The 26,435-nt window shown below is 43.0% G+C and overlaps 1 protein-coding gene across 2 annotated transcripts in view; it reads left to right on the top strand.

Annotated features, from left to right (window-relative positions):
• The window catches only part of macrod2 (mono-ADP ribosylhydrolase 2), a 1,321,175-nt gene that overhangs the window by 744,768 nt on the left and 549,972 nt on the right, over positions 1–26,435 (top strand). For both annotated transcript variants that reach the window (XM_085981648.1, XM_085981646.1), the window contains one exon: positions 14,061–14,182. In XM_085981648.1, the coding sequence (XP_085837774.1) occupies positions 14,061–14,182 (122 nt within the window). The remainder of the gene's footprint in view (positions 1–14,060; positions 14,183–26,435) is intronic.

Below are 26,435 nucleotides of genomic sequence, written 5' to 3'. Positions count from 1 at the left end.
ATGCATCACAGAGTGGGCTCGGTGCCGTTCTTCTGCAAAAATATGACTACTGGCAACCTATTGCATATGCATCGCGCTCAATGACAGACGCGGAGACGCGATATGCTCAAATAGAAAAGGAGCTGCTCAGCATCACATACGCCTGTGAAAGATTTCACCAGTTTGTGGCAGGACAAGCAATCAGTGTAGAGACTGACCATAAGCCCTTGATTGCATTGTTCCAAAAGCCGCTAAATAGCTGTCCGCTTAGAATACAAACAATGATGATCAGGCTGCAACGCTATACACTGAATGTTGCGTACACACCGGGTAAGCTGATGTATACAGCAGACACGTTGTCCAGAGCTGTTGACCCAAGAGAGCCCGCAAACACCAAAATGGATGAAAAAGTGAACGCCTACGTGGACATGATCACAAGTGCACTGCCCATAGCAGATGCAAAAATGGAGCTCATAAAGACTGGGACAAACAAGGATGAAACAATGAGACGACTGAGGAAAAGCATCTTGGATGGATGGCCCAACATGAAGCAAGACTGCTCACCTGACATGGCAGAGTACTGGAACTGCAGGGCGGAACTATCAGCGGTCGAAGACATCATCTACAAAGGAAGTAAAATAGTTATCCCAAAGAGTCTGAGAAAAGAGATGCTAAAAAGGATCCATGGAGGACATCTGGGAATCGAAAAGTGTAAGAAAAGAGCACGAGAGGTGATGTACTGGCCACAAATCAACCAAGATGTGACAAATGAGGTGTCGAACTGCACAATATGCCTGAAATATCGAGCAAGCAATCCGATAGAACCACTAAAGCCACACCCAGCGTCAGACAGACCTTACCAGAAGGTAGGCGCTGACCTATTTGTATGTCAAGGGAAGGACTATCTTGTAGTCACAGACTATTACTCCCTGTATCCAGAGGTTTGTAGACTGTACACCAGCACTGCAGATGCTGTGATAAGATGTATGAAAGCCATATTCTCCAGACATGGCGTGGCAAGCGAGGTCTTCACAGACAACGGACCCCAGTTTTACAATGCAAGTTTCCGACACTTTGCCAAAGAGTGGGACTTTGTCCACACAACGTCAAGTCCTCACTTTCCGTAGTCCAATGGACTAGTGGAAAAATCGGTCCAGACAGTGAAAAGACTGATGTACAAGGCAAAAGACAGTGGAACTGACTTCTACCAGAGCATGCTTGTATACCGCACAACGCCGCTCGAGTGTGGTATGTCACCAGCCCAACTCCTTATGGGACGTCTGCTAAGGTCAAACCTACCCATCCCGGAGAACCTCCTGAAAACAAAAGAGGGGGAGAAAGTGAGGAAGTTCAAAGAACAACAGAAAGAAAAGCAAAAGTACTACTATGACAGAGGAACACAAAACCTACCTGAACTCCACACTGGTGACCAAGTAAGGTTCAAAGACAAAACAAACACATGGACTCAGAAGGAAACTGTCCTGAGTGAAGTCCAACCAAGATCATACACCATTCAGACAGATGAGGGTGCTGTTCTGAGAAGAAATCGTCGTGATCTTCTCATGAGACCAGCCACAGCAAGTCAAAAGACTGATACTGTTGAACAACCTGATCACACAGCTGAGAAATCGTCATCTGAGGCAACAACTCAGATTCAAGGACAATCAATCAGAAAATCCTCAAGACGCGTGAAGCCTCATTGAGCAAGTTTAAGGACTCTTGTTATAGAAGGAAGTAATGTTATCTTATTCTCTCCAAGTTCTAGTGTATTTACATATTTCATGTGAACACACAAAGCAAGGTTAAAAAACCTTGATAATGATAATGTAAGTTCATTAAGTGTTACAGTTAAAATGCAGAGTAATACAAAGAAAACATGTTGTTAGATAAAAGTAAAATACTTTTGTTTTAAGAAAGGGAGATGTAATGATATCAGCAAATAGTGATGGTATTTGCCTGTTTGATTATTTATGCCTGACCAGCAGAGGGCATGTGAGAGAGAGAGTTTAGTTTTAGTTTTGCTTTAGATGGATCTCTAAGATGGTGTCTCCTGTAATGCTGTTAACTGAGATGAACAAACTTTAGATTAAAAGACATTCTCTTTCATCAATGTGTCGTCATTGAACCCACATAGAAATCAATACAACTGGTGCACAAGGACACCCAGGTCTCGTTGCACTTCCCCTTCTCCCAATCTATTGCTGGTCAGATAATAATCTGCCTTCCTGTTTTTGCCACCAAAGTGGATAACCTCACATTTATCCACATTATACTGCATCTGATATGCATCTGCCCAATCACCCAACCTGTCCAAATCATACTGGAGTTTCTCTGCATCCTCCTCATAGCACACATGCCCACCCAGCTTTGTGTCGTCTGCAAACTTGGAGATATTACATCTAGTTTCCCTCGTCTAGATCATTAATATATATTGTGAATAGCTGGGGCCCTAGCACCGATCCCTGCGGTACCGCACTAGTCACTGCCTGCCACTCAGAAAAAGACCCGTTTATTCCAACTCTTTGCTTTCTGTCTGCCAACCAGTTCTCTGTCCAAGTCAGTACCTTACCCCCCAATCCCATGTGCTTTAACTTTGCACGCCAATCTCTTATGCGGGACCTTATGGAAAGCCTTCTGAAAGTCCAAATACACCACATCCACTGGTTCTCCCTTATCTATTCTACCAGTTACATCCTCAAAAAATTCCAGTAGATTAGTCAAGCATGATCATTCACTACTTTTCTTTATCTCTTTTTTTATGGTTCATAAAATAGGATTAGAAACATGAAATGGCTCATAAATACTGAATAAAGTTTGAAAACCTGATTGTCCAATGTTACTGTGATGTGTAATTAAATGTGGTAGGCTGCTTCCTCTATATCTAGAATAAATATTGTAACTCACACTCATGGAACTTTTCACTGTGTTCTCTATTACTACTGAATAAATGCTTTGAGTTTATCTTTGTGATAGCATTTGAACTTTACTGATAGGTGTCTTTGAATTTTACATTTGCTGCTCATGTGGTAGTCATACTACAGAATGAAGAAAGTGCACTGACTAGTTCTATCCACAAAGGTGCCGCACATATCTATTGCATGAGTAACTCAAATGGCTATTTATCTCAGTATTTCCAGGTACCTTAATAGCTACAACTGGCCATCACGTATAAACATTAAGGACCAGTTTACACTAAGTTCCTATTGACAAGTTATCAAATACTCAGTAAAGACCACTCATTTATGGTTTTCACAGAATAATAAGCAATTGTGTAATTCACCAAAGCAACCCAAGCTCTCAATGGATTTAATTAAAATGGAGCTTGAATTATTCACTCAGTGTAAATCAGTGGGCCTTATGTTAGCTCCTGCATGGCATGAACACAACTATTGACAAAACTATGTATCTGCTGACTCACTGGGAAGTCTGGTTGAAGTTTGTTTGCACACAGCATAACTTTGCTCAAGAAAACAGTGCAACAAAGCAGGCTTGTGATTTAAAAGTTTAGCCCTCATATCCATGCTATTACGCAAAGAGTGGTAGAAGTGTGGAACTCTCCCCCACAAAAAGCTGTAGATGCCAGCTCAATTAATCATTTTACATCTGAGATTGATAAATTTTGCTAGCCCAGGGTATGAAGGGATGTGGAGCAAGGCGGGTGGATGGAGGTAAGTTACAGATCAGCCATGATCTTATTGAATGGCGGAACAAGCTCGAGGAGCTGAATGGCCTCCTTCTGTTTTTATGTTCCTATCTTTGGTCCTTTTGGTTTGTTCCCAAAAGAGGCAAAAGAACATGTTAAATGGGGATGTGGGGGAGGGGAAAGCCAGAGCAAGTCACATGTATCACAACGCCAATGCCATTCCTTGGTGGCACCAACAGTGAAGATCTTTGAACAGTGCAGGAACACTCTCTCATGTTGTGCCCCCCCAAGTGTAGCCAGCACTAATAATAATCATCCTCCGGAAGATGCCAAGACTGTAAATATCTGTCAAAACTGGGGCTTTAATTCTGGTTTCCGAAATTAAAGTAGATGCTTTATTGTTATATTTACCTGGGGTTTTGGTTTAAGTTGTGTGGGATCAAATAGTTGAGCTGTGTAACCTTTGGAAGGTATAGGGGTATAACCTCATAAATATGGAATATTGTCACATAACCATTGTGCTGCACAAATATGTGATAAATGAGATTTTGGCAGTGAAAACATTTGTAGAAATCAGTTCTAGTATGGATTCTGCAAGAGTTAACATACATCAAAGAGTGAATTCATTAATAGCACTGTCTTTGGTAATATAAATGACACTGTCAATACTCCAATCAAATTTGCTATCAAAGAAGCTAATGAAATGCATAAAGGTTGCCTGTCTAAAAGCAGTAATACATTATTGTAAAACACGAGCTTTGCAGTGCAGTGAGTTGTAAAGCTATTAGGCCGAAATCTTGCTGGAAAAATAACCATGTGTTAACAATGTGCGCTGTTATTAATATGCAAATCGACCAGCAAGTTCAGGGGATTAAGAGATACGCTGTGAGTTGCGAATTCAATTGTAACAGCACAGTAGGAGGATATTCGACCCGTTGAGCCCGTGCCGGCTCTCTGCAAGAGCACTTCAGCCAGTCCCACTCCCCCGCCCTTTCCCCGTAGCCCTGCAAAATTTTTTTATCAGGTACTTATCCAACTCTCTTTTGAAAGCCACGATTGAACCTGCCTCTACCACCCTTTCAGGCAGTGCATTTCAAATCATAACCACTCGCTGTGTAAAAAAGTTTTTCCTCCTGTCGCCTTTGGTTCTTCTGCCAATCACCTTAAATTTGTGTCCTCTGGTTCATGACCCTTCTGCCTGTAATGTCCGAGTATGAATAATACATGGACTGCAGGAGAACAATAAAACAGGTATTTACTTGAACAGAGGGTAACTTAAGACTGAAATACAGAAGCCTGCTATGGCTTTATATACAGGGGTGGTCACTGCCGATACTGCAGTATAGAATCAGTTCTTCTCTTAAAGGCACATACACCACAATTCCTCCCCTTTTAGATAAACAGTACATAACATTCATTTAACAACTAAATAATAACTAATTACAATTTTCTCTGTACTATATACATCAACTGAAATAATCATTTATAAGTTCAGTCTTTGAGGAGGCTTCCTGATCCTGACTGGATAGCGCCTTTCTCGAGTATCCTGTTCTTGCGGCGGAGTTGATTCTGGCTCATTGTCATTGGTTGGTTCGTCAGCTTCCAATACCACTGCTTCTGAGGTAGACGCAATCTGTACTTCGGGTTGATTACCAGGTGCACCTGCTCGTGGTATGGGTTTGGCTTGTTCCTGTGACTCTAGAATCTGGTCAGCATGGCGTCTCACGATGCTCTCTCCAACGTCCACTGTGTACATTAGTGGCCCCTGCTGTGTGCATATCGTTCCTGGCTGCCATTTTTCTGTTCGGTAGTGTTGGATTGTAGTGGGCCAATACTTGTTTTGAAGTGATTAGGCATTTACATTTCTGAAAGGCACGCTTACACTCATCACTCCATTTCCATGTTACTCCAGTTTGCAGTAGGGCGTTCAGTGGGTGCAGAATTGTAGCTAAATTCGTCAAGAACTTATGGTAGTAGTTCACCAACCCGAGGAACGACCTCAGTTGCGACACATTTTCCGGTGCTGGAGCCTTGACTACAGCCTCAATCTTGTCCGGCGACTTATGCAACCCTTCCTCATCAATCATGTGGCCACAATACGAGATTTGTCTCCTGAAGAACTCGCATTTGGGGCGGTTGGCTCGTAGCCCATATTCCTGTAATCTCGTGAGCACCTGCTCCAGGTTGGTAAGGTGTTCACTGTCATTTTTGCCCGTAACTAGGATGTCGTCCAAATAACACAGGGTCCCCGGGATCCCTTGCAGGACTTGTTCCATCGCCCTCTGCCAAATAGCCAGGGCTCATGCTACCCCGAATACCAGTCGATTGTACTGGTAAAGGCCTTTGTGAGTGTTTATCGTGAGGTATTTCCTAGGTGCTTCTTCCACCTCCATTTGTAGATACGCTTGGGCCAGATCAATCTTTGTAAAGCGTTTCCCTCCAGATAGTGAGGCGAAAATATCTTCTACCCGTGGAAGTGGATATTGTACTGTGTGCAGGACTGGGTTCACAGTTACCTTGAAGTCCCCACAGATGCGAGTCTTCTTTGGTTCCCCAGGCGTGCTGCTCAATGATATCTTCATTACAGGAACGATGGGTGTGGCCCACTCGCTCCAGTCCACCTTGGACAGCACACCCGAATGCTCCAGACTCTCCAGCTCTGCTTCAACGGCTGGGCGGATTGCGTAAGGTACCGGTCTGGCCTTAAAAAAATGTTGGGTTTGCGTTATCTTCGATTTTTATCGTTGCCGTTACTCCTTTTAGAGTCCCAAGTCCTTGTTGGAACACCTCTTTCGCGTCAGTTAGAATTTTTGACAGTCGTCCAGGTGTGACGTCATCATCCTTTTTATCAGTCACAGTTAGCGCCTGAATGGAATGCCAATCCAATTGTATTTTTCGGATCCATTCACGTCCCAATAGTGGTGGTCCTCCATCCGGTAGTATATATAGATACAGTTTCTGTGTTTCCTTGCCGTTGTATTCAACTGGCACCCTTATTTTTCCTCTGGGGTAGACTTTTTGCCCCGTGTATGTCTTCAATACAATGGACGTGTCCTTCAAGGGTATGTGTGAGAATAGCCGCTCATAGTCTCGTCGATTCATGACAGTTAGGGCTGATCCTGTGTCCAATTCCATCTTTACTGGGGACCCTGCTATCATGAGGGCGACACAAATGGTTCGGTGATCCTCCTTTGCGATCACGTTGTGTAACTTTAGACAACTTAGTCTCCTGCTCCCTGAGTCCTTATCACTCTCCTGATCTTCCGAACTACTGTCTGTCAATTTCTTTACTTTCTTGTACTTTTCCTTAGTAGTTCTTGTAGTGTTGGTTTTCTTTCCCGACCTGCAGACTCTTGCTATGTGTCCCATTTTCCCACATTGCCTGCATACTTTGTCCTTGAACCAGCAGTCCTTCTGATCATGGGTTGTTCTGCCGCAGCGATAGCAGTTTTCTGCTCCATACGCCATTTCGTTAGCGCTGTATTCCTGTGGTTTCTGTTGTATTTCCGCAGCTCCCCGTGCTGCTGCTTCGTAGGATACTGCCACGCTGAAAGCCTGTTCTAGCGTCAGGTCCTTTTCCGAAAGTAGTCGTTTCTGGGTTCCTTCACTCTGGAGCCTGCAGACAAACTTATCCCGCAAGGTGTCTGCCAGTCCTGCTCCGAACTGGCAGTGCTTCGATAACTTGCGTAGTTCCGTAAGATAGTCAGCATTGCTCTCATCTTTGTGCTGGTTTCTTTTATGGAACTTGAATCTTTCTGCTATCAGTAGCGGTGTAGGGTTTATGTGTTCCTGTAAGATATTAACAATCTCCTCAAAACTTTTCTCCATTGGTTTAGCTGGGGTAATTAAATTCCGCAATAGGCCGTCCGTTCTCGCGCCCATCAAATTTAATAATACCGACGCCTTCTTTCCATAGGCCACCTCATTTGCCGTGCAGTACACTTCAATTCTTTCCACATACGTGGTCCAGTCTTCTACCTCGTTGTCGAAAGCAGTGATACTGCCACTCTTCGGCATCTTGGGTGATTTAAAATGGCGCCTCCCGCGCTTTTTCTTCTTCCCCAATGGAATAAAATGGCGCCTCCCGCGCTTTTCCTTCTTCCCCTTGCTGCCACGCTGCTCCTAGCGTTCTACAGGGTAATGGCGGCGACCCGCGGCTTCGGCGCGTCTCACTTTTCCTTCCCCGCGTTCCATCCTCTCCACGCTGCCCTGTTCTTGAGCACCGACCGCGCCCTGTGCGCTCCACCCTCTCTCTCTCTCCCTCCCGACGACGCTGCACGGCCCCTTTGCAGAGCCGCTCGATCGAGCCCGACGCAGTCCGGAAGGGTCAGCGCACTTCCTGCTACCAGCACGACTTGCTGGAGCACCTCGATTGGGGAGCCAGGCCCAGCTCTCCACAGCCTCCCCTGCAACTCTCCGATGGATCCCTGGGCGGTTGCCCGTGGTCGACGCCCGCCGTTCTGACTTCGACCTCCAAGAAGCTTCTCAGGGAAAAGATCCCCGTGAGGTGATGCAGTACTGCAGGTGAGTTCGAACCTGCCCGTCGCCAGTGTAGTGTCCGGGTATCAATAATACTCGGACTGCAGGAGAACAATAAAACAGGTATTTACTGAACAGCGGGGAACTCAAGACTGAAATACAGAAGCCTGCTATGGCTTTATATACAGGGGTGGTCACTGCCGATACTGCAGTATAGAATCAGTTCTTCTCTTAAAGGTACATACACAACACTGCCAGTGGGAACAGTTTCTCTCTACCTACTCTGCCTAGATCTATCATGATTCTTAACACCTCTAGCAAATCTCCTCTTAACCTTCTCTGCTCTAAGGAGAACAACCCCAACTTCTCCAGTCTGTCAACGTAACTGAAATCCCACGCCTCCACTACTCGCCTTCAAACAGCCGCCTAACCTCAAACAGACCATCGTTCGCAGCAAATTACCCAGCTTTCAGGAGAACAGCGACCACGGCACCACACAACCCTGCCACGGCAACCTCTGCAAGACATGCCAGATCATCAACACAGATACCATCATCACACGTGAGGACACCACCTACCAGGTACATGGTACATACTCATGTGACTCGGCCAACGTTGTCTACCTCATACGTTGCAGGAAAGGATGCCCCGGAGCATGGTACATCGGCGAGACCATGCAGACACTGCGACAACGGATGAACGGACACCGCGCAATAATCGCCAGGCAGGAGTGTTCCCTCCCAGTCGGGGAACACTTCAGTCAAGGACATTCAGCCTCCGATCTTCATTTTCCAAGGCGGCCTTCGAGACACACGACAACACAAAATCGTCGAGCAGAAACTGATAGCCAAGTTCCGCACTCATGAGGACGGCCTCAACCGGGATCTTGGGTTCATGTCACGCTACATGTAACCCCACCTGACGTAGGGTCATTCAGACTCGAGTCGTCGTTGGCTTGTTCTCTCTACACAGATGCAGCCGGACCTGCTGTGATTTCCAGCAAAAAAAATGTTTTTTGTCTTTTTTTGTTTTTCATACAGACCCCAGCATCTGCAGCATTTGACCCCTTGTGACCCCACCTCATTGTTCTTTGATGTAGTGTTTTCCTGACTGACCTGTTTGGACACCATTCACACCTTTGATTGCTGTGATTATCTCTCTGCCGAGGTGTGATAAATGGCAGTTAGAAAGATTACCTGTAATCATCTGGCATTCTCTGACTATATAAGCTGTGTCTATATGCATCTCTTCACTTCACCTGATGAAGGAGCAGCGCTCCGAAAGCTTGTGATTTCAAATAAAGCTGTTGGACTATAACCTGGTGTTGTGTGACTTCTTACATTTGTCATTCAGGGAGCTCTGGCTTTGGCTGCCCTACCTTTCCCCCTAGTGGAAATGTACCTTGACTGTACCCGACTATCTCTTTAAAGGCAGCCCATTGTTCAATGACAGTTTTGCCTGCCAATCTTTGATTCCAATTTACCTGGGCGAGGTCCGTTCTCAACCCACTGAAATTGGCCCTTCTCCAATTAAGTATTTTAACTCTAGATTGCTCCTTGTCCTTTTCCATAGCTAATCTAAACCTTATGATAGTATGATCACTGTTCCCTAAATGTTCACCTCCTGACACTTGCTCCACCTGACCCACCTCATTCCCCAGAACCAGATCCAGCAATGCCTCCTTCCTCATTGGGCCGGAAACGTACTGATCAAGAAAGTTCTCCTGAACACTTCAGAATTTCTTCCTCCTCTCTGCCCTTTACACTATTACTATCCCAGTCAAAATTAGTAAAATTGAAGTACCCCTCTATGGTCCTTGCACCTCTCTAATTTCCCTACATATTTGCTCCTCTATATCCTTCCCACTATTAGGTGGCCTATAGAATACACCCAGTAATGGAATGGCACCTCTATTATTTCTTAACTCTAAGCAAATAGATTCTGCCCTTGACCCCTCCAGGACATCCTCTCTCTCCAGCACTGTAATATTCTCCTTAATCAATACTGCCACCCTACCTCCTTTCTCTCCTTCCCTATCTTTCCTGAACACCTTATATCCAGGAATATTTAGTACCCAGTCCTGTCCTTTTTTGAGCCAGGTCTCCATTATCACCGTGACATCATATTCCCATGTGGCTATTTGCGCCTGCAGCTCACCAACCTTATTTGCCATGCTTCGTGCGTTTACACACATGCATTGTAAACCTATCTTAGACCTTCTTGTATTCTCTCTTCGTCGATTTATCCCGCTCCACCGTTTGCTGCGCACAAACAGTATCTCACTCTTCGCCTCCCCTTTATTTTTAAGAGCTTGCTGGATTAGCACATTAATTGCCTGTTAAACTCGCCACAGAAAATTAAATCTTGGAATTAAGAGCATAAGTGCCCTTTTAATGATGTGATAATTGTTAATGCAATGTCAGTCAACCTCTCTGGCCCAGAATGGGAACAATTTAAAGTGTTCAATTTCATTCCTGCATGTAGTAAATTGTTGTTAGAAATTTTAAAAATGCCAAATTTAATTTTTTTAAATTCTTACATTTCCTTTCTGTCTCCTTTTTATCTCTCTCTTAATCCAATCTTTCTTTTCCTCTCTTTATTTCTCTTTCTGTACCTGATTTGGCTCTAATTCACCATAATCTCTTCACCGCTGTTCCTCTGTTTCTTTCTGAATCATTAAATCTCATTGGTTAAGGAGATAGATTATTGATCCCATCGTTCACTGAGGTCTCAGATGCCTTGTTGCTCTCACCGTGCCGTTATCAGGTCACATTTCCAGCCAGTTACGCCGCAAATTGAATTAAGAGGGCAAGAAACACGCCCCGTTCCAGGAAGATCAGGCCCAATATATTTTCCACATACAAAAATGTGTTCAGCTTTCCGAAAGCGGTCATTCACTGCTCAGGAGTTCTGTGAAATATTAGCAAGAATGTTCCATTATATATTTTCTTACAGACTTTTAATTGGAATAGAAGCTCAGCTTTTCCAAACTGTAGCCTGTTTCACAAGATGGTTGTTTTCTTACTTGGTAGATTACCAAGTATTGCATATTATATACAGCACAGAAACAGGCCATTTGCCCAACAGGTCTATGCTGGCATTTATGCTGCACATGAGCCTCCTCGCACCCTTCTTCATCTAACCCTATCAAAATATCCTTCTATTCCCTTCTTCCTTGTGCGTTTATCTAGCTTCCCTTGAATGCATCTATGCTATTCATCTCAACTACTCCCTGTGGTAGTGAGTTCCACATTCTAACCACTCTCTGGGTAAAGAAGTTTCTCCTGAATTCCCTATTGGATTCATTAGTGACGATATTATGTTTATGTGCCCTTAGTCCTGGCCTCCCCAACAAGTGGAAACATCTTCTCTACATCTACCCTATCAAGCTATTTCATAATCTTGAAGACCCCTTAGCCTTCTCATTTCTAGAGGTTGTTGAATTAACTCTGATGGTTGCTCTTTTCCCCAGGAAGAGCATTTTCCAATTATCAATACTGTACCCTCTGCATTCTGTTGCCCAGCCAGTTGTTAGTCTATCGAAAGAATTTGGAACTTAAGCTTCCTTATTAGCCTCACATAAGTAAGTTTTGAAAAGCCAAATAAAGTACATCTACATAGCTACATAATATTTAAAGCACAGAAACAGGTCATTCGGCCCAACAGGTGCATGTCGGTGTTTATGCATCTACTGGATTACCCTTAGCTACTAGTTTAGTTACCAACTCAAAGAATTTCAGTGCGTTTGCCAATTATGACCTTTGCTGACTGCTCTTTGTGATACCTGTGCTCTTTACTCGTGGGTATTTAATCCTTCACTTCCTGTGGACCCCATTCTTTGCTGACTTCTGTATGTGCCATGGATCTTTACAGTTGTATGAAAGCAGAAAGTGTTTTGGATAGCCGTTCTTTGTCTTTTTAACACAAGGTCGCTCAATTGAAATTGAAACAGAAAATGCTGGAAAGCACTCAGCAGGTCAGGCAGCGTCTGTGGAGAGAGAAACCAAGTTAACGTTTCAGGTTGGTGACGTTTCATCACAACTGGCAGAAGTTAGAGTTTCAATTGACGTCAGCCTACACCACTTTCAGATCATTTTCTAGGAGTGGGGAAACCATTCTGAACCTGGAACTGCACAAATACAGAAATGTACTATGGCTAAAACCCATGGACGTAATTACTGGATTCCAGCTGATCGCATATGGCTCCTCATCAAGAGGTGCGATCATACTGTGCTTTTATTTTCTAGCACTGGGCCATATCCTGTTCTGTTGCCAGTAAGGTGGGCCAGTGACCTGCTTCAGTGCCTCAGCTTTTGAGCTGATTGTATGGGGGTTTTGCACCAGAGAACTGGGGTAGCTCACCATCCACATTTCCACAATGGGCCAGAATTTACTGTAGCCGGTGAACAAACAGCCCCTGTCCATGCCCATTTAAATTCCATGAGCTTTTTGCACGATATGTTGCTGTAAGGGGGAGATGGAAACAGCACAGTGGGCTCTACAGGGCAAGCAACGTTGTGTTTCCTTAACCAATCAGATTGGAGAATTGTTAATGAGCAGTGCAGAGTCTGAACTGGGAAGTGTAAGTTACAGTAGTGAATTCAGTGTTAAATCAGGTGTAGAAGGCGAAATAAAAAGAGGAAAAGAAAAATTGGATAGAGAGAGAGAGAAAAAATGGACAGAAAGAAAAAGTTTTTTTTTATAAAGTGTTTTTTTCTTAAATCTCCAAAAACCATGAGAAGCTGAAGGAATGAGACTTCACAGTTGTAAAAGTTAATTTTCGGTGCCAGAGAGGTTGTTTGGCAGTAATTAAGACTTATCACGCCATTAAAAAGGATACTTAGACGGAAATGGACAACCTCTAATTTTCTGCGGCGAGTTTAGTTCGTATCTACCACACAAATACAACAACTTCACGCCAATCAATGCATTTCACTGGTAAGTTTGACAGCGAGATGGCGTTTTCTTATTTTCCGAAGCAACTTCTGGATTTTTGCGTTTAACTGCGCATCCGCCCCTTACCTGAAATTGCTGTGTGATTTGCACATAGAAAACACTGAGCACCATTTCCCTCACCATAATTTTGTCCGTTTGTCTCTGCTTAGCATCTCTGCTCTTTTCCGCAATGCCCACTGACTGATTCCAGAACGTTGCCACCTAAGAAACTGAATTGATCGTTATGTAAGATGGGCTCACAGATTCCTCTCTGTGCGAACATTTCTTTTGAATTTATCTATTCTTTGCAAATGTCAGTAGAATTTCAGTCTTGCTGTGCAAGTGCTTTGTCTGTCCAATTACAGTCGCAAACTTGACCCTTGGAGAGTGTCATCCTGTCTTTGCCGATGATTGAATGGAATGTAGTGAGATAGTGCATTCTTTGTAATTCACGGTGATGAAATTAGGCTTGGCGGGCAGGTAACTGCTTTGTTATGCTACCCATGAAATGGCAAGATTATAGTATTGAATGTGATGCTAAAATGAATATAAGGCAAATCTAATTGATTTCACCTCCAGACTCTACATTCATTACTGACTCAAATGTAACCGTTTCAGATACTGGAGGTTTTTTTTTTAGAAATCTTCAAAGTGCGAGCTTCCTTTCCTCAGTATTACAGATGTAAAATTAACCCGCATTAATATTTTGCATGTAAATTGTTGGCATATCATTAAAAAAATACATTTATTTTTGCTGAATTTAGTAAAATTGAACAGTAAAATGTTCCTCAGCTTGTCGGTTGCAAAAATGTTTTTATAAAGCGTTATAATAAAAGGGCCAGTACCACAGTATTGAAAAAAAGATTTTACTATAATTCTGTGGTTTATTCGTTCACAAGCTTTCGGTTCAAGAGGATTGTGTAATGGCTGGAACTAGCACAGGCACGATGGGCCGAGCGACCTCCTTCTGTGCTGAATCATTCTATGATTCTAACTGAAAATCTTTGTTTCTTTTTGTTTTTAGATGTCATCCATAGTGTGGGACCTATAGCAAGAGGGAACTGTGATGAGCGTCTTAAACGTCAGTTGAGAAACTGCTACGAGACCTCCCTGAAGCTGTTGGAAACTCAAGGGCTGAAATCTATTGTAAGTGTTACACTGCGATAAGTCTAAGCTACCCTTGCATCGACCTGTTAAAGATTGCACATAAAGGGCTGCCTCTCTCTTCAAGTTTCTAAATCTAAAAGTAGTGCAACGTCAAAGGTCTTGAAAGATCCAAAATTTATTAGAAAGTCAGGTCTGGCAACTTGGGATCTTCCTGCACTGTGCAGTAGTTGTCTGTGATACTGATTTAGCATGTATCGAGTGATAATTATAGATTTACATTGTTAATGTTTCTTCCACTATTTAGAAAGATGCAAATCTTTGCCCTCGGATGATTCAAATGATTTCAAGTCAAATGAGTTTTGGCCGTCTCCCTGTCTACACGTTGTCCACATATTCCAAACATGGATTAGATTCATTTATTCATATTACATTACATGTGCAGATATGCAGTGTCTATTTACACGTGGGGTGCTACAGTATATCCAGTGTAGCTTTACTTAATCCACCTACTTGAGATTACATGGAGCTGCCCAAGTATTCTGGACAGTCTCCACCAAGGTCAAACTGGGGCAGCTAACTCAGTCTCACTAAGATTGTACAGTAACCCCATGCACATCAGCTCCGTTCAGTTTGTCTACCGTATACCTTGGCCAGAATTCACAGTATATCTGTCGTAGTTGCACTCATCTCGGCTAAACATAAGAACATAACTGCGGCAATTCTACTCCCTTTGGCTACAGAGACTGGGACAGTTAGGAACATAGGATCAGGCCATTTCGTCCATCAAACACATAGATCAGATTAGCCCTTAACCTTCCCACCTCCAGTGAATATAACCCTTTTATGCACTCTTTTGTTATAGTTCTGTTCCCTCACTGCGGGCAATGCCCTGGTGAATTGTCGCTGACCTCTTTTAAGGCCGGTACATCCTTCCTAAAGTGGGACGCCGAAAACGCAACACAGTGCAGTATTCAAAATGTGGTCTCACCATGTGGCACAGTGATATCCAGCGTTCCCGTTAAACTGCATGGCTGCGTAGCAGTCTGGAAGTCCCGCACAGGCCGCTCACTGGCTTTTAATTGGGAGAAACCGCGCAGGTGTAAAAATTTGAATGGGCCACGCAGCCACTTGAAGGGACCGCACACCCAAAAACAAGTTAGAGGGAACATTGGTGGCATCACCATGTTTTTATATTCAATACCTCTTTTGATGCACTGTGATTATACATTATAGCCAGGGTAGACAGGTAGGGGTGGAGAGAATGTTTCCACTTGTGGGAGAATCTAAAACTAGGGGTGATAAATACAAGATAGCTATGAGTAAATCCAATAAGGAAATAAGCAGAAATTTCTTCTCAGAGAGTGGTTAGAATGTGGAACTCGGTACCACAGGAAGTGGTTGAGGCAAATAGCTTAGATGCTTTCAAAAGGGAACTAGATGAGTACATGAGAGAAAAGGGAATAGAAAGATATGCTGAAAGATTGAGATGAGGTAGATGGAATGGGAGGAGACTCGTGTGGAGCAGAAACACCAGCACTGACTAGTTGGGCCAAATGTTGTATATTTTATGTAACTTATCAATCCAGTATACAAAACAATGCCATTCAATTGCTACTGACAAAATAAAGAAAGGCTGCTGTACTCAATATACCTGCATGGATTTGAAATAGTGAGCCTGGATTACTTTGTGAACCTCAGTATAACCATGGCATTAATCTCCACTGAACAAGCGTAGCGATGTCCTTCCTTTTATTCTTTAGTTGGACACAAGTTAGTCATAACAGGCCTAAGTTTATTCTTCCTCCGAATACAACCCACAACATCCAGAATTGTCCAAGTTATGTTCCATTTGGAAGCCTGATGGAGCACATTAAGGTTAACAGAATCACTGTGATGCTAGTTTGGAGGGGGGCGGGGGGTGGTGGGCAGGTGAGGAATGGAAGTCACATGATTTAAAAGCTGATTAAAAAGGATTTGTTCAAGAATGCTGAAGATTTATTAAGCGCTTACCTCCCCCCCCCCCCCCCCCCCTTCATTTTGGGAAAGTTTTTATCTCTGGTGGTGATTTGAATCAACCACAGATCCTGGGAAATTCTCTTGTGAAGTTCCCAGCTGAATGAACGTGGTGCCATTTGCTTTGACTTTTTAAGCAATCGGTGTAAAATAGGATGAAAAGCATTCCGCAAATTCCTGCTGTTCGCCTAGTGATTTGAGCTGATAAACTGCTCTGTCAGCTTTTACAATATCTGCCAAAATAGCTGCTGTGGGAGTTGAGACTGGCTTTTTGTCAGTAAAAGTAATTCAGCATCTTGTCGTCACTCCATCCTCCACCCCCCGACCCTCCCCACTACCCTGCCCCCTCCACCCCCCACCTCCCACCACCTCTTCTCCTGCTAGTAAGAGGACCTAGATTTATTTCACACAATATTTACATTGGCGTTAGCTGAGACAGTTTAAGTGGCTACATTTCAGAAACTGAAGAGACCACTTGATAAATGCAAAGTCTTTCCATGTCAAGCCATCTGGAAACTTAATACTGAGCAATCTTCCTCATGTTTAAACAACCCAGACTCTCTCTGCTTGCTGATGTACGATGTACCCATAAACTGAACGCTGGCTGCTGGTGAAGAACTCGCTCTTCAGTTCCTCAGCCTCTCGTACCTTTTATCTATGATGCTTACTTACAAGGAGGTTAGGTTACAGCAGAGTGAAACTGTGGCTGATTTGAATTAAGTAGGCCACTCCGTTGGAATAATTTGTAAACAAAAGCTGTACGAGTCCAGCCACAACAGGGCTTTTAGCCTAGTAGTGGTGGGCGGTGTGGGAGTAAAAAGCATACTCTGACAAATGACGATGATTACATTAACACAGCAAGTGTCCGAGCTATGGCTTGTAATGATCTGTCAGAACTGGTGTTCACCTCAAGAGTCCCTTCATGTCAGGCAAATGAAAAAAACAGAGATTACCTCAGTCTTCAGGCCAAGTTCACAGTAAGAAAGAATACATTGCAAGAGGTGCACTTATGGCTTAAAATAACAATACAGCAGTGTCAGTAACAGAGAGACAATTCACAGCCCTTGAGTCTAATTTAAATGAATATTTTATTTGTTCCTTTGATGAATTCCCTCTCTGTACTCCCAGCCCATTTAGTGAATGATGGGGATATATACTGACCCAAGCCGTGCCTCATTTATCTTCCAGTCTGCAAAATGATGCTGTGTGATACAGGCACACGCTAAGAGTTTAGAAGGAGTGAATTGTCAGTGTCTGACTTTCGGGTTCTGCATCTTCAGCTGGGAACACAAACACTGTGCAGTCTTTGGGAAATTCTGCAGGTGGTATGGACGGTTCTTGGGATTTTCGGTAACGATTAGCATTTGTGTTAAAGGAGAGTAGTGGGCCCGGGCAGCAGCCTGAAGGAGATAATTGGTGGCACGGTTGACAGGACTGATGTGAGGCAATATGTTGGACTCTGTTTCCTAACTAATATCTGTGGTGCTCCTGAAGGTCATTTAAAAATGCTGCAGCATCATTTATTGCCCTTTACTACTGGGCCGTGTATTGTTCGACTGTAAATTGTTAATAATAAGTGCAGTCTAGACCCAATTAGCACAATTAAGGGGTTCTAGCAATATGTTGTTCAGCTTCAATTAACATTCAAGTGAAAGCTAATTATCACTTTAACCAAATACAATGTATAATTAGGTCCGCATTCTAGAATAGGAACCAAATTGAATTTATGCTGTAACTATACAAGTCATAGAGACCGGAAGAGTGGTAGATTCAATTCCCCCCTCCTCACCTACAGTGAGTTAGCTGGTCTCTGCTGGGCTGGTGGTAGGAACACTATAATATTCCTCTGGCTCCCTGAGTTGGAGAGGGGAAAAATAGCAAGCCCATGCTGGGAATGCATGTCTGTGGATGTTGGGTGAGGACAGAATCAGGCATAGCTGTTGTGGCCTCTGCATTTGAATAGCCTCCTGACATTCACTGACATGAGATCTCTGTGCTCCAGTTCTGGCCCCTTGCGCATCGCCTATTTTCATCGCTCCACCATTGGCGACCGTGCCTTCAGCTGCCTCGGTCCTAAGCTTAAGAATTCTCTCTCCTCCTTTTGAGTTGCTCCTTAAAACCCACCTCTTTGACCAAGCTTTTGGTCACCTGGCCTAATATCTCCTTATGTGGTTTGGTGTTAAATTTTGCCTGATAACGCTTCTGTGAAGCGCCTCAGGCCGTTTTACTACTTTAAAGGCGCTATACAAACGCAAGATTTTGTTGTTGTCAAGGGTCACACGTAAATGATGGCCACTTGGCTGAGGTGGTGGAGGGTGACCCACACCTTTGGAACTAAACCCCAACAAGAATTTGGCACCTAACGTAAAAGAGGGAAAGACAAAAATATTGGTAGGAGAGAAAAAAGGACCTAAACTGCATTGTGGTCCTTAACTATTTTCCTTTCAAAAACTTTCCATTTGAATACTGATTCTGTACTATGTCAGGGAGTCTAATTTTGTTGACTTCACATTGATGACTTCCATTAAGTGGGGGGAGGACCCCACAAAAGTTACTTTTGTTTCATATTTAACAGGTGTAATTAACTTAGGATCCTGTTGCATTTAAATCATGTTGCATTTGCAGTGTTGACAAGGCATGTGAAAATCCTCTTCTGAATACTGATTGGTTCAGGTTAACATATGCACGTGAACATTACCATCATGAATTAGGGTGTCAAACTCTGACATCTGCAAATTTAGGACATCTTTAAAGTGACAGCTATGTGCATCCTGGGAGCGGGCATATTAAGGCAGCAGCTTGGCATGGCACCTTTGATGACTCTTCAGTGCTGAACTATGGAAATTGTTGCATAGATTCTCTTGAAAAAGACAAAAATGTGGAGGTTTTGACCACTTCTTTCAGGATACATTTTTAAAATTAACATTCAGATTTCTGCCTTTTACTCAACCTTAGTTGTAACCACACCAAATCTTAGTGATTTCATCAGTGTAATCAATTTGAGCAAAATAGCTTTCATAGTATTGCCTCTGAACCCCCACAGTGCAGATTTGTGAGCTTGACCTGGGTGTCTAAGTGCTATATTTGTACTGATCCTAAGTGCCTACTTTGGAGGGAAAAAAACTGCATCAAGCAAGTGATTAAAAACTTCAAGTTTAAATCCCAACCAGCAGTGCTTTGGGGTATCTAATAGATAATGTGGCCCTAGATAAAAATGGTTGTGCAGAGGTACTTTAGGTTGTTCCTCACTTAGGCTGCCAAGGTCATATTTGCTCTTTTACAGAATGCCATTTGGTGGTTTTTATTTATCTCTTCCCTGATTAAACCTGCACTCCTAATGCACTTCAGCTAAAGAGGCTCAAATGCTATCTCCCTTTTGTCTGTGATAGGAATTATTTGTCTAAGTGTCTCTTTTGCTGTGGCAGGAAATGCTAGACAAGCTGCAAATGTCTTTTGTTCCCTTTCCTTTGACTTGATTTGCTGAACCGAGAGTCATATCTTTCACAGCCAATTTCACCCAAAGATTCTGTGTCCAGTGATGCATTGAATGGAAGGAATTTTCTTTTCCGGTTTGTTAAAGTTACCGGGGTAGAGTTTCCGTTTTGGGCCCAATCGGCGATCTGGGGACAGATTGCGCCCAAAATCGTGTTAGTTTTGAGAAGTGGTTTTTTTTCTCTCGAGTTTCCACTCAAACTCATTTGCATATCGCCAAATGCAAAATCTGCCATGAACCAGTGCAATCAGGCAGCATTTTAGAATGTAATCTTCTTTATAAAAAAAAAAAAAAAAATTCTTGATGTATTTAAGAGCGGTAACCTGGGGCAGTTTGATTAATACCGCTGAAAATGGGTTTATCACAAAAAATAAGCATTTTTAATCAGTGTTTAGTCCACTACCAGTGAGTAACCCGATCTTAAATCACTGAAAATGACTTCATAAAACTCAGCAGAACCATTTGCTAATTATATTGGTGTACAGTAGTCAGTTCCTTAGTAAATTAAAAAAAAATTATATTCAAAAACGTTTGAAATGTGACTATTGGTGGCCTTGCGCCCCAAAAAAGCTAAATTTGAAGAGGCTCCTCAAAGGCCTGCAAACGAGTACAATTAGGGATAGATTTGTGGGTGGGGCCAGATTCCAGTGCAATATATTTTTAAATTAGTACAAAAGATTGCAGAAACTCAAGTTGCGCTGGACGTAATTTTGCGCTTGAAATTCCACGATCTTTTGCGCTGGGGGTTTGGCCGATTTTGGGTGAGTGGCGCTGGAAATTCCAGCACAACTGAGGGGAAACTCCAGGCCAGTGTATTTTTTATATGGAGCTGCCAAGCAAAACATCTATGATCCAAAATTTACATTTGCAGGTTGTACTTAAAGGAGCACAATGCCTTCTTATTCAAATGCAATTGTTGTGTACTGTAGTCTTCCTAGAAGATACTGTTGAAAAGAAAAATAAATGGCAAATTTCTAACCCATCCAGATGTGCTAGAGAAAATAAAGTGACCGTCACTGCCTGCAGACTGAACTCAAACTGCAGCTGGGCAGGAAACACGAAGATACTATCTGCTCACCTCACCAGATTCAAAATCCCAGCCCCAGCAGAGTACAGTAGTAGAAATAGTAAAAGTCTTTTTTTGACTCCCCAAAGTTTGAATTTAATTGTTGTCTGCAACAACTTTGTCTGCAGCAGTCTGGCTGAGAAAGGCTTGGACTAATTCAGGAGCCTGATACTGTGATGTCTGGCTTCTGCTTGGCAGCCAACGGCAACATGTAAAGTCAGCAGCATGGGAATCAAACATGAGTACAGTCGAGATGAGAAAAGACCATTCATTCCTTTAAGAATGTCCCTTTAGTACCCTAAGCAGGTTAACAACCAATTGCCTAACCCTTTGACCCAACTTTTTGGTCTGTTGCCCTAATATCTCCTTATGTAGCTTGGTGTCAAATTTTGTATGATTGCGCTCCTGTGAAGCACTTTGGGACATTTTATTCCATTAAAGGCGCTATATAAATGCAAGTTGTTGCTTTTTGAACACCCTAATATATTTATCTCAACCTCTGTGCTTGGCAGATTATTTCAAACATTTACCACCCACTTATTTCAACTTCAGATCCTCTGTTGATACTTGCCTGGCTCGCTTTGAATTAATATTCTAGGTTAACCTTACCCAAACCACGGATACTTTCATGGGGCTATTTCCTAGTCCTGGCACTGACGATGGCTGGATTGGAGCTCTATAAGCTTTGCACACACACATGTTTTTGTAAAAGCTAACCATGTGCAATCACCTTTCTTTAGTCTCATTCGTTAGTCATGGTGATCTTGGGCCTGCCTCTCAAACTATGCATAATTGGGTGGGGGAGAAAAACTGGGCAGGCATGAAATCTCAGGCCAGTGTATGTTTCAATTTAATGGATCAACAATTTCACTGAGCGCCCCAATTCAGTGGAGCAGCTTTTGGAGCTGCTCCTGTAGTAAGTGGACAAAACGGAAGGCTACCATATTCGGCATTCCAGGGCAGCCTCCCCACAGGAGAACTCCCCACAGGAGAACTCCCCACAGCAGAACTTGCCACAGCAGACGTCATAGGAAATAAAGAATGACTTGCATTTATGTAGCGCCTTTCACGCCCACCGGACGTCCCAAAGTGCTTTACAGCCAATGAAGTACTTTTGAAGTGTAGTCACTGTTGTAATGTAGGAAACGCGGCAGCCAATTTGCGCACAGCAAACTCCCACAAACAGCAATGTGATAATGACCAGATAATCTGTTTTCGTTATGTTGATTGAGGGATAAATATTGGCCAGGATAACGCCCCTGCTCTTCTTCGAAATAGTGCCATGGGATCTTTTACATCCACCTGAGAGAGCAGACGGGGCCTCGGTTTAACGTCTCATCTGAAAGACGACACCTCCGACAGTGCAGCACTCCCTCAGTACTGCACTGGAGTGTAAGCCTAGATTTTTGAACCCACAACCTTTGGACTCCGAGGCGAGTGTGCTACCAACTGAGCCACAGCTGACACTTATCAGGAGGAGGCATAACCAATGTAACTGCACCAAACAGGGCTTAGATAGCAGCCTTCTTTTAAACACAAGCCCCGTGTGGTCAGAATTCCAGGGTGAAATGGGACAGCAGGCCCCTGCTTCTCCACCACATGCACCTGCTCACTCTGAGGAGGAGGCATAATGGGCCATCCCCACATCCAACACCCAGAGGACGTGGGAGCAGATGAAGGATACATTTGGCCACCTTGGAACTTGACCATGGAAAGACCAGCCTGCATTTCCCTTTATCAAGTTGTAAGCTGAAGGCAAGGCAATCCAAGTCTGATCACCTCGGAAACCCTGAGTATGTTAGCAGCTTGTATCTCAATGTCTGATTCACTTTGGTAACTCCTCAATTTTAAAACCACATCCTTGTTTTCAAATCCCTCAATGGCTTCGCCCCTCTCCGTCTCCGTAACATCCTCCAGACCTACAACCCTCCAAGATCTCTGCGCTCCTCCAATTCTGGCCGAATGAGCATTCCCCCCGATTTTCATCGCTCTACCGTTGGCGGCCGTGCCTTCAGCTGCCAAGACCCTAAACTCCAGAATTCCCTCCCTAAACCTCCCTGTCTCTCTACTTCTCTCTCCTCCTTTAAGATGCTGCTTATAATCTACCTCTTTGACCAAGCTTTTGGTCGTCTGTCCTAATACCTCGTGGCTTGGTGTCAATTTTTGTCTGATTACGCTGCTGTGAAACTCCTTGAAGCACAGGGAGAGGCAAGCTTATTGCAGAGTCTGATTCGAATCGGTCTGCCACTATTTTCTGTTTGACTGTCTTGTTGCATATTGGCTGCATATAGTGACCTCACTATCCCAGCCAGAATGATTGTGTAATTTCCCAGCTAATCACTCAGAGCACAAAGCTTCAAAGTTGCACTAGCATTTTGGGTGCCTACAAATTCATGCCGTGAGTTTAAATGAGGAGCGTTGGGAGAGCATTATTGTCACAGTGTAGATGCAGCGCACTTTAGATTAATCTGTTGGGTGAAAGGAATAGGAAATAAAAGATGGGGGAATAAAATAATTTGATTTTCATCATTTTCAGTTTATTTTCTTGTCTTAAATTAAAGGGTACTTAAAATAGTTTTCTCCTCCCATGCCCATTTCACCAACTCCTTTTATGATGTTTTGCAGCCTCATAAATAATGATGAATGTAGAAATGGAACAAGAAAATGAAAACAGTACAGGCTAATGAGAGGAGCTTGCACAGCAGCTGTTTATACCTAAAAATCTTTAATTGTACTTGTTAAATGTCTCATCAATCTGGGGCAGTTAATTAGAAGACTGTCTTACCTTACAGTTGTTTGGAAAATCCCATTTCCGTGAGTTAAAAACATCACTGATGATAGATTTCTGCTTTGTGAGATGGTATCTCTGTAACCTCCTCGAGCCCTACAACCCTCCGAGATTTCTGTGCTCTCTCCAATTCTGGCCTCTTGCACGTGCCGGATTTTAATTGCTCCACCATTGGCGACCATGCCTTCAGCTGCTGAGGCCTCCGCCTCTCTTGTGCTCATGCAAAACTCTGCTGCCCATATCTTAACTCGCACCAAGTCTCGTTCACCCATCACTCCCATGCTCGCTCACCTACACTGGCTCCTGGTCTGACAACACCTCAATTTTAAAAATCCTCAGCCTTGTTTTCAAATCCCTCCTTGGCCTCACCCCTCTCTGTCTCTGTAACTTCCTCCAGCCCTACGAGCCTTCGAGATATCTGTACTCCTCCAATTCTGGCATCTTGCGCATCCCCGATTTTAATCGCTCCACCATTGGCGGCCGTGCCTTCAGCTGCCTTGGCCCGATGCTCTGGAATTCCCTCCGTAAACCTCTCCGCCTCTCTACTTCTTTTGTTTTGCTATGTTAAAGGTATTATATTAATGCAAGTTGTTGTTGTTATGTGGCTCAGTGTCAAATTTTGTTTGATAATCACTCTTGTGAAGCGCCTTGGGTCTTTTTACTCAGTTTTACTACTGTGATGGAATATATAGACCTGGTTTGGTGGAGGTTTTTCCTCAAGTGGGATTTGGTGTGTGCAGGGGTGGGAGTGATAAGCTGTCTCTAAGCATTTCACTGTTGAGAATGTCTGGACATAGTCTTGTAGGAGAGTCCCCTTTATTGTAAAATTACGTTGATCTAAGTCCTTTGTGTTCTGTTCCATTCAGCACTGTATTCACTTGGAGGATTATTTTCCCTTACTTTTCCTGGCTTATTAAGTAGGTACTGTCATCACATTGGATCGTTCAGTAAATGAATAGCCAAGCCTGCATTATAAATCTTTAAAGAACTGGTCCGTTTAGACTTGTTTGCTTTCTTGATGAATTGACGCTTAACATTCACCTTTCTTTTACTTACCAAAATTCAATTACTTTAAATCTCTCAAATTGTTCTTATTGCTAAATGCGAAAAAGTTGAAACTGCATTGACTTGGCAAAAGTTTTACTAACTTTTTAAATTCTGTTGTTTGTAACACAGAACTGTAATTGACTCTTATGGTACTTAATTTTTAATAATATGACAACCAAATCTTCATTGTTATCACCTTTAACAATGTCTATTCAATTCAGTTGATCATATTCAGTAAATTCTACAGAATCATTTTTAATATTACCCATTTTTTATCTATACAACACGAGGGATGAGTAATGGATCATTCAAACTTGTACCTCCTGGGCACCTACATAGAACCTGGTGTTTCCAGAGGCTTGAGCACACAATCCAGACTGACACTCCAGTGCAGGACTGAGGGAGTGCAGCACTGTCGGAGGTGCCGTCTTTTGAATGAGATTTTAAACCGAGGCACCATCTGTCCTCTCTGGTGGATGTACAAGATTCCATTCTGCTATTTTAAAAAAATACTACTAAAAATAGATGATTAAATTCAGTATTAGAAAACCCAGAGGCGTGTCAAAATGTACTCGGCTCATTTCCATCGTGATCCCTGTGTCGAGAACTTTGGGTTTTCCGATCTTCAATTCAAATCAACAGAAGTTAATGGGGATTCCCTTGTGCAAACTGCTGTGACATTTAAGCAGCCAATCAAAAGGCAGAATTCTCACAGACAGCAAACAAGGAAGTGGGTAAGCCCTTAAAATTCTAACTTTTTAAAATTGTTACGAGAGAGCAAAACAAAGATCGGGCTCTCACATGGGGATAAGGCAAACCTGAAATTAAGATGGACAAACTTAAAAAAATTTTTTTTTTAATGTTTTGAGAAGTTTCTCAAAATGTTTTATTTTAATTAAAATGGACAACTTTCACTGCACAAAATTAAAATTAGTTTTCAAGGCCTTTAACATTTGTCTAGCAGTCAATACACTGTTAAAACCCCAGTTACACCTACTCCCTTTGGATCTAACCTTTAGTGGAGAATTTAACAGCGTACTTACTGCGGAAGAGCCGAAGTTTTTGTCAGTTTCCCTGATTTGGCTGATTACACAGATTGCTGGCTCTGTGGAGGGGGCACAGCCGCAGCCTGTTTCGGCGGTCAATGACATGACTGACGCAGCAAATTCCGAAGTTGCGATCAGTTTCAAAGGCGGAATGACAGCGAACACTGCCATCCTGACTGCAAATTCCGGGCCTATACTTTTTACAAAGGACCTATGGTTATAGTGGTCAACAATAGTTATGGATTAGAAACAATTATGACCTGGGTACATTTTCCTTTGTATGTAATGGTTTAAAATAGCAGTTTAATAAAAAGCATTTTCCTTCAATACACAAAGGTAACTATACCCCAAAGTGATGTGAGTGCTCTAATACCGGGAATTTCGGTGACAATCTCCATTGCCTTGAATCCTATAAATTACGGACACCTTAGGGACTGGCATCAGCTGCCTTTTTTTTGCAGCTGTCCTTATTTCCAAAATGGCCATTGTACGTACAGTATCACCAAAACAGCAGAATATTAAATCCTTAAAACTAAAAGAGTGCAAATTCCTTTCAGCATGCAGGACAATCTTGCAATAGAATCATAGAATAGTACAGCACAAAAGGAGGCCATTCGGCCCATCGAGTCTGCGCCAGCTCTTTCGAGGAGCAATTCAGCTAGTCCCACTTCCCCACTCTTTCCCCATATCCTTGCAATTTTTTCTCCTTCAATAATTTATCCAATTCCCTTTTGAAGGCTGCTATTGAATATGTTTCCACCACCCTATCAGGCAGTGCATTCCAAACCCTAACCACTCGATGCGTAAAAAAGTTTTTCCTCATGTCACCTCTGGTTCTT

The sequence above is a fragment of the Somniosus microcephalus genome, chromosome 3 (genome assembly GCF_052327205.1).
Source record: "Somniosus microcephalus isolate GS21.2 chromosome 3, FLI_Smic_1.0, whole genome shotgun sequence".
NCBI lineage: Eukaryota > Metazoa > Chordata > Chondrichthyes > Squaliformes > Somniosidae > Somniosus > Somniosus microcephalus.
This window is presented reverse-complemented; position numbering and strand designations above follow the sequence as displayed.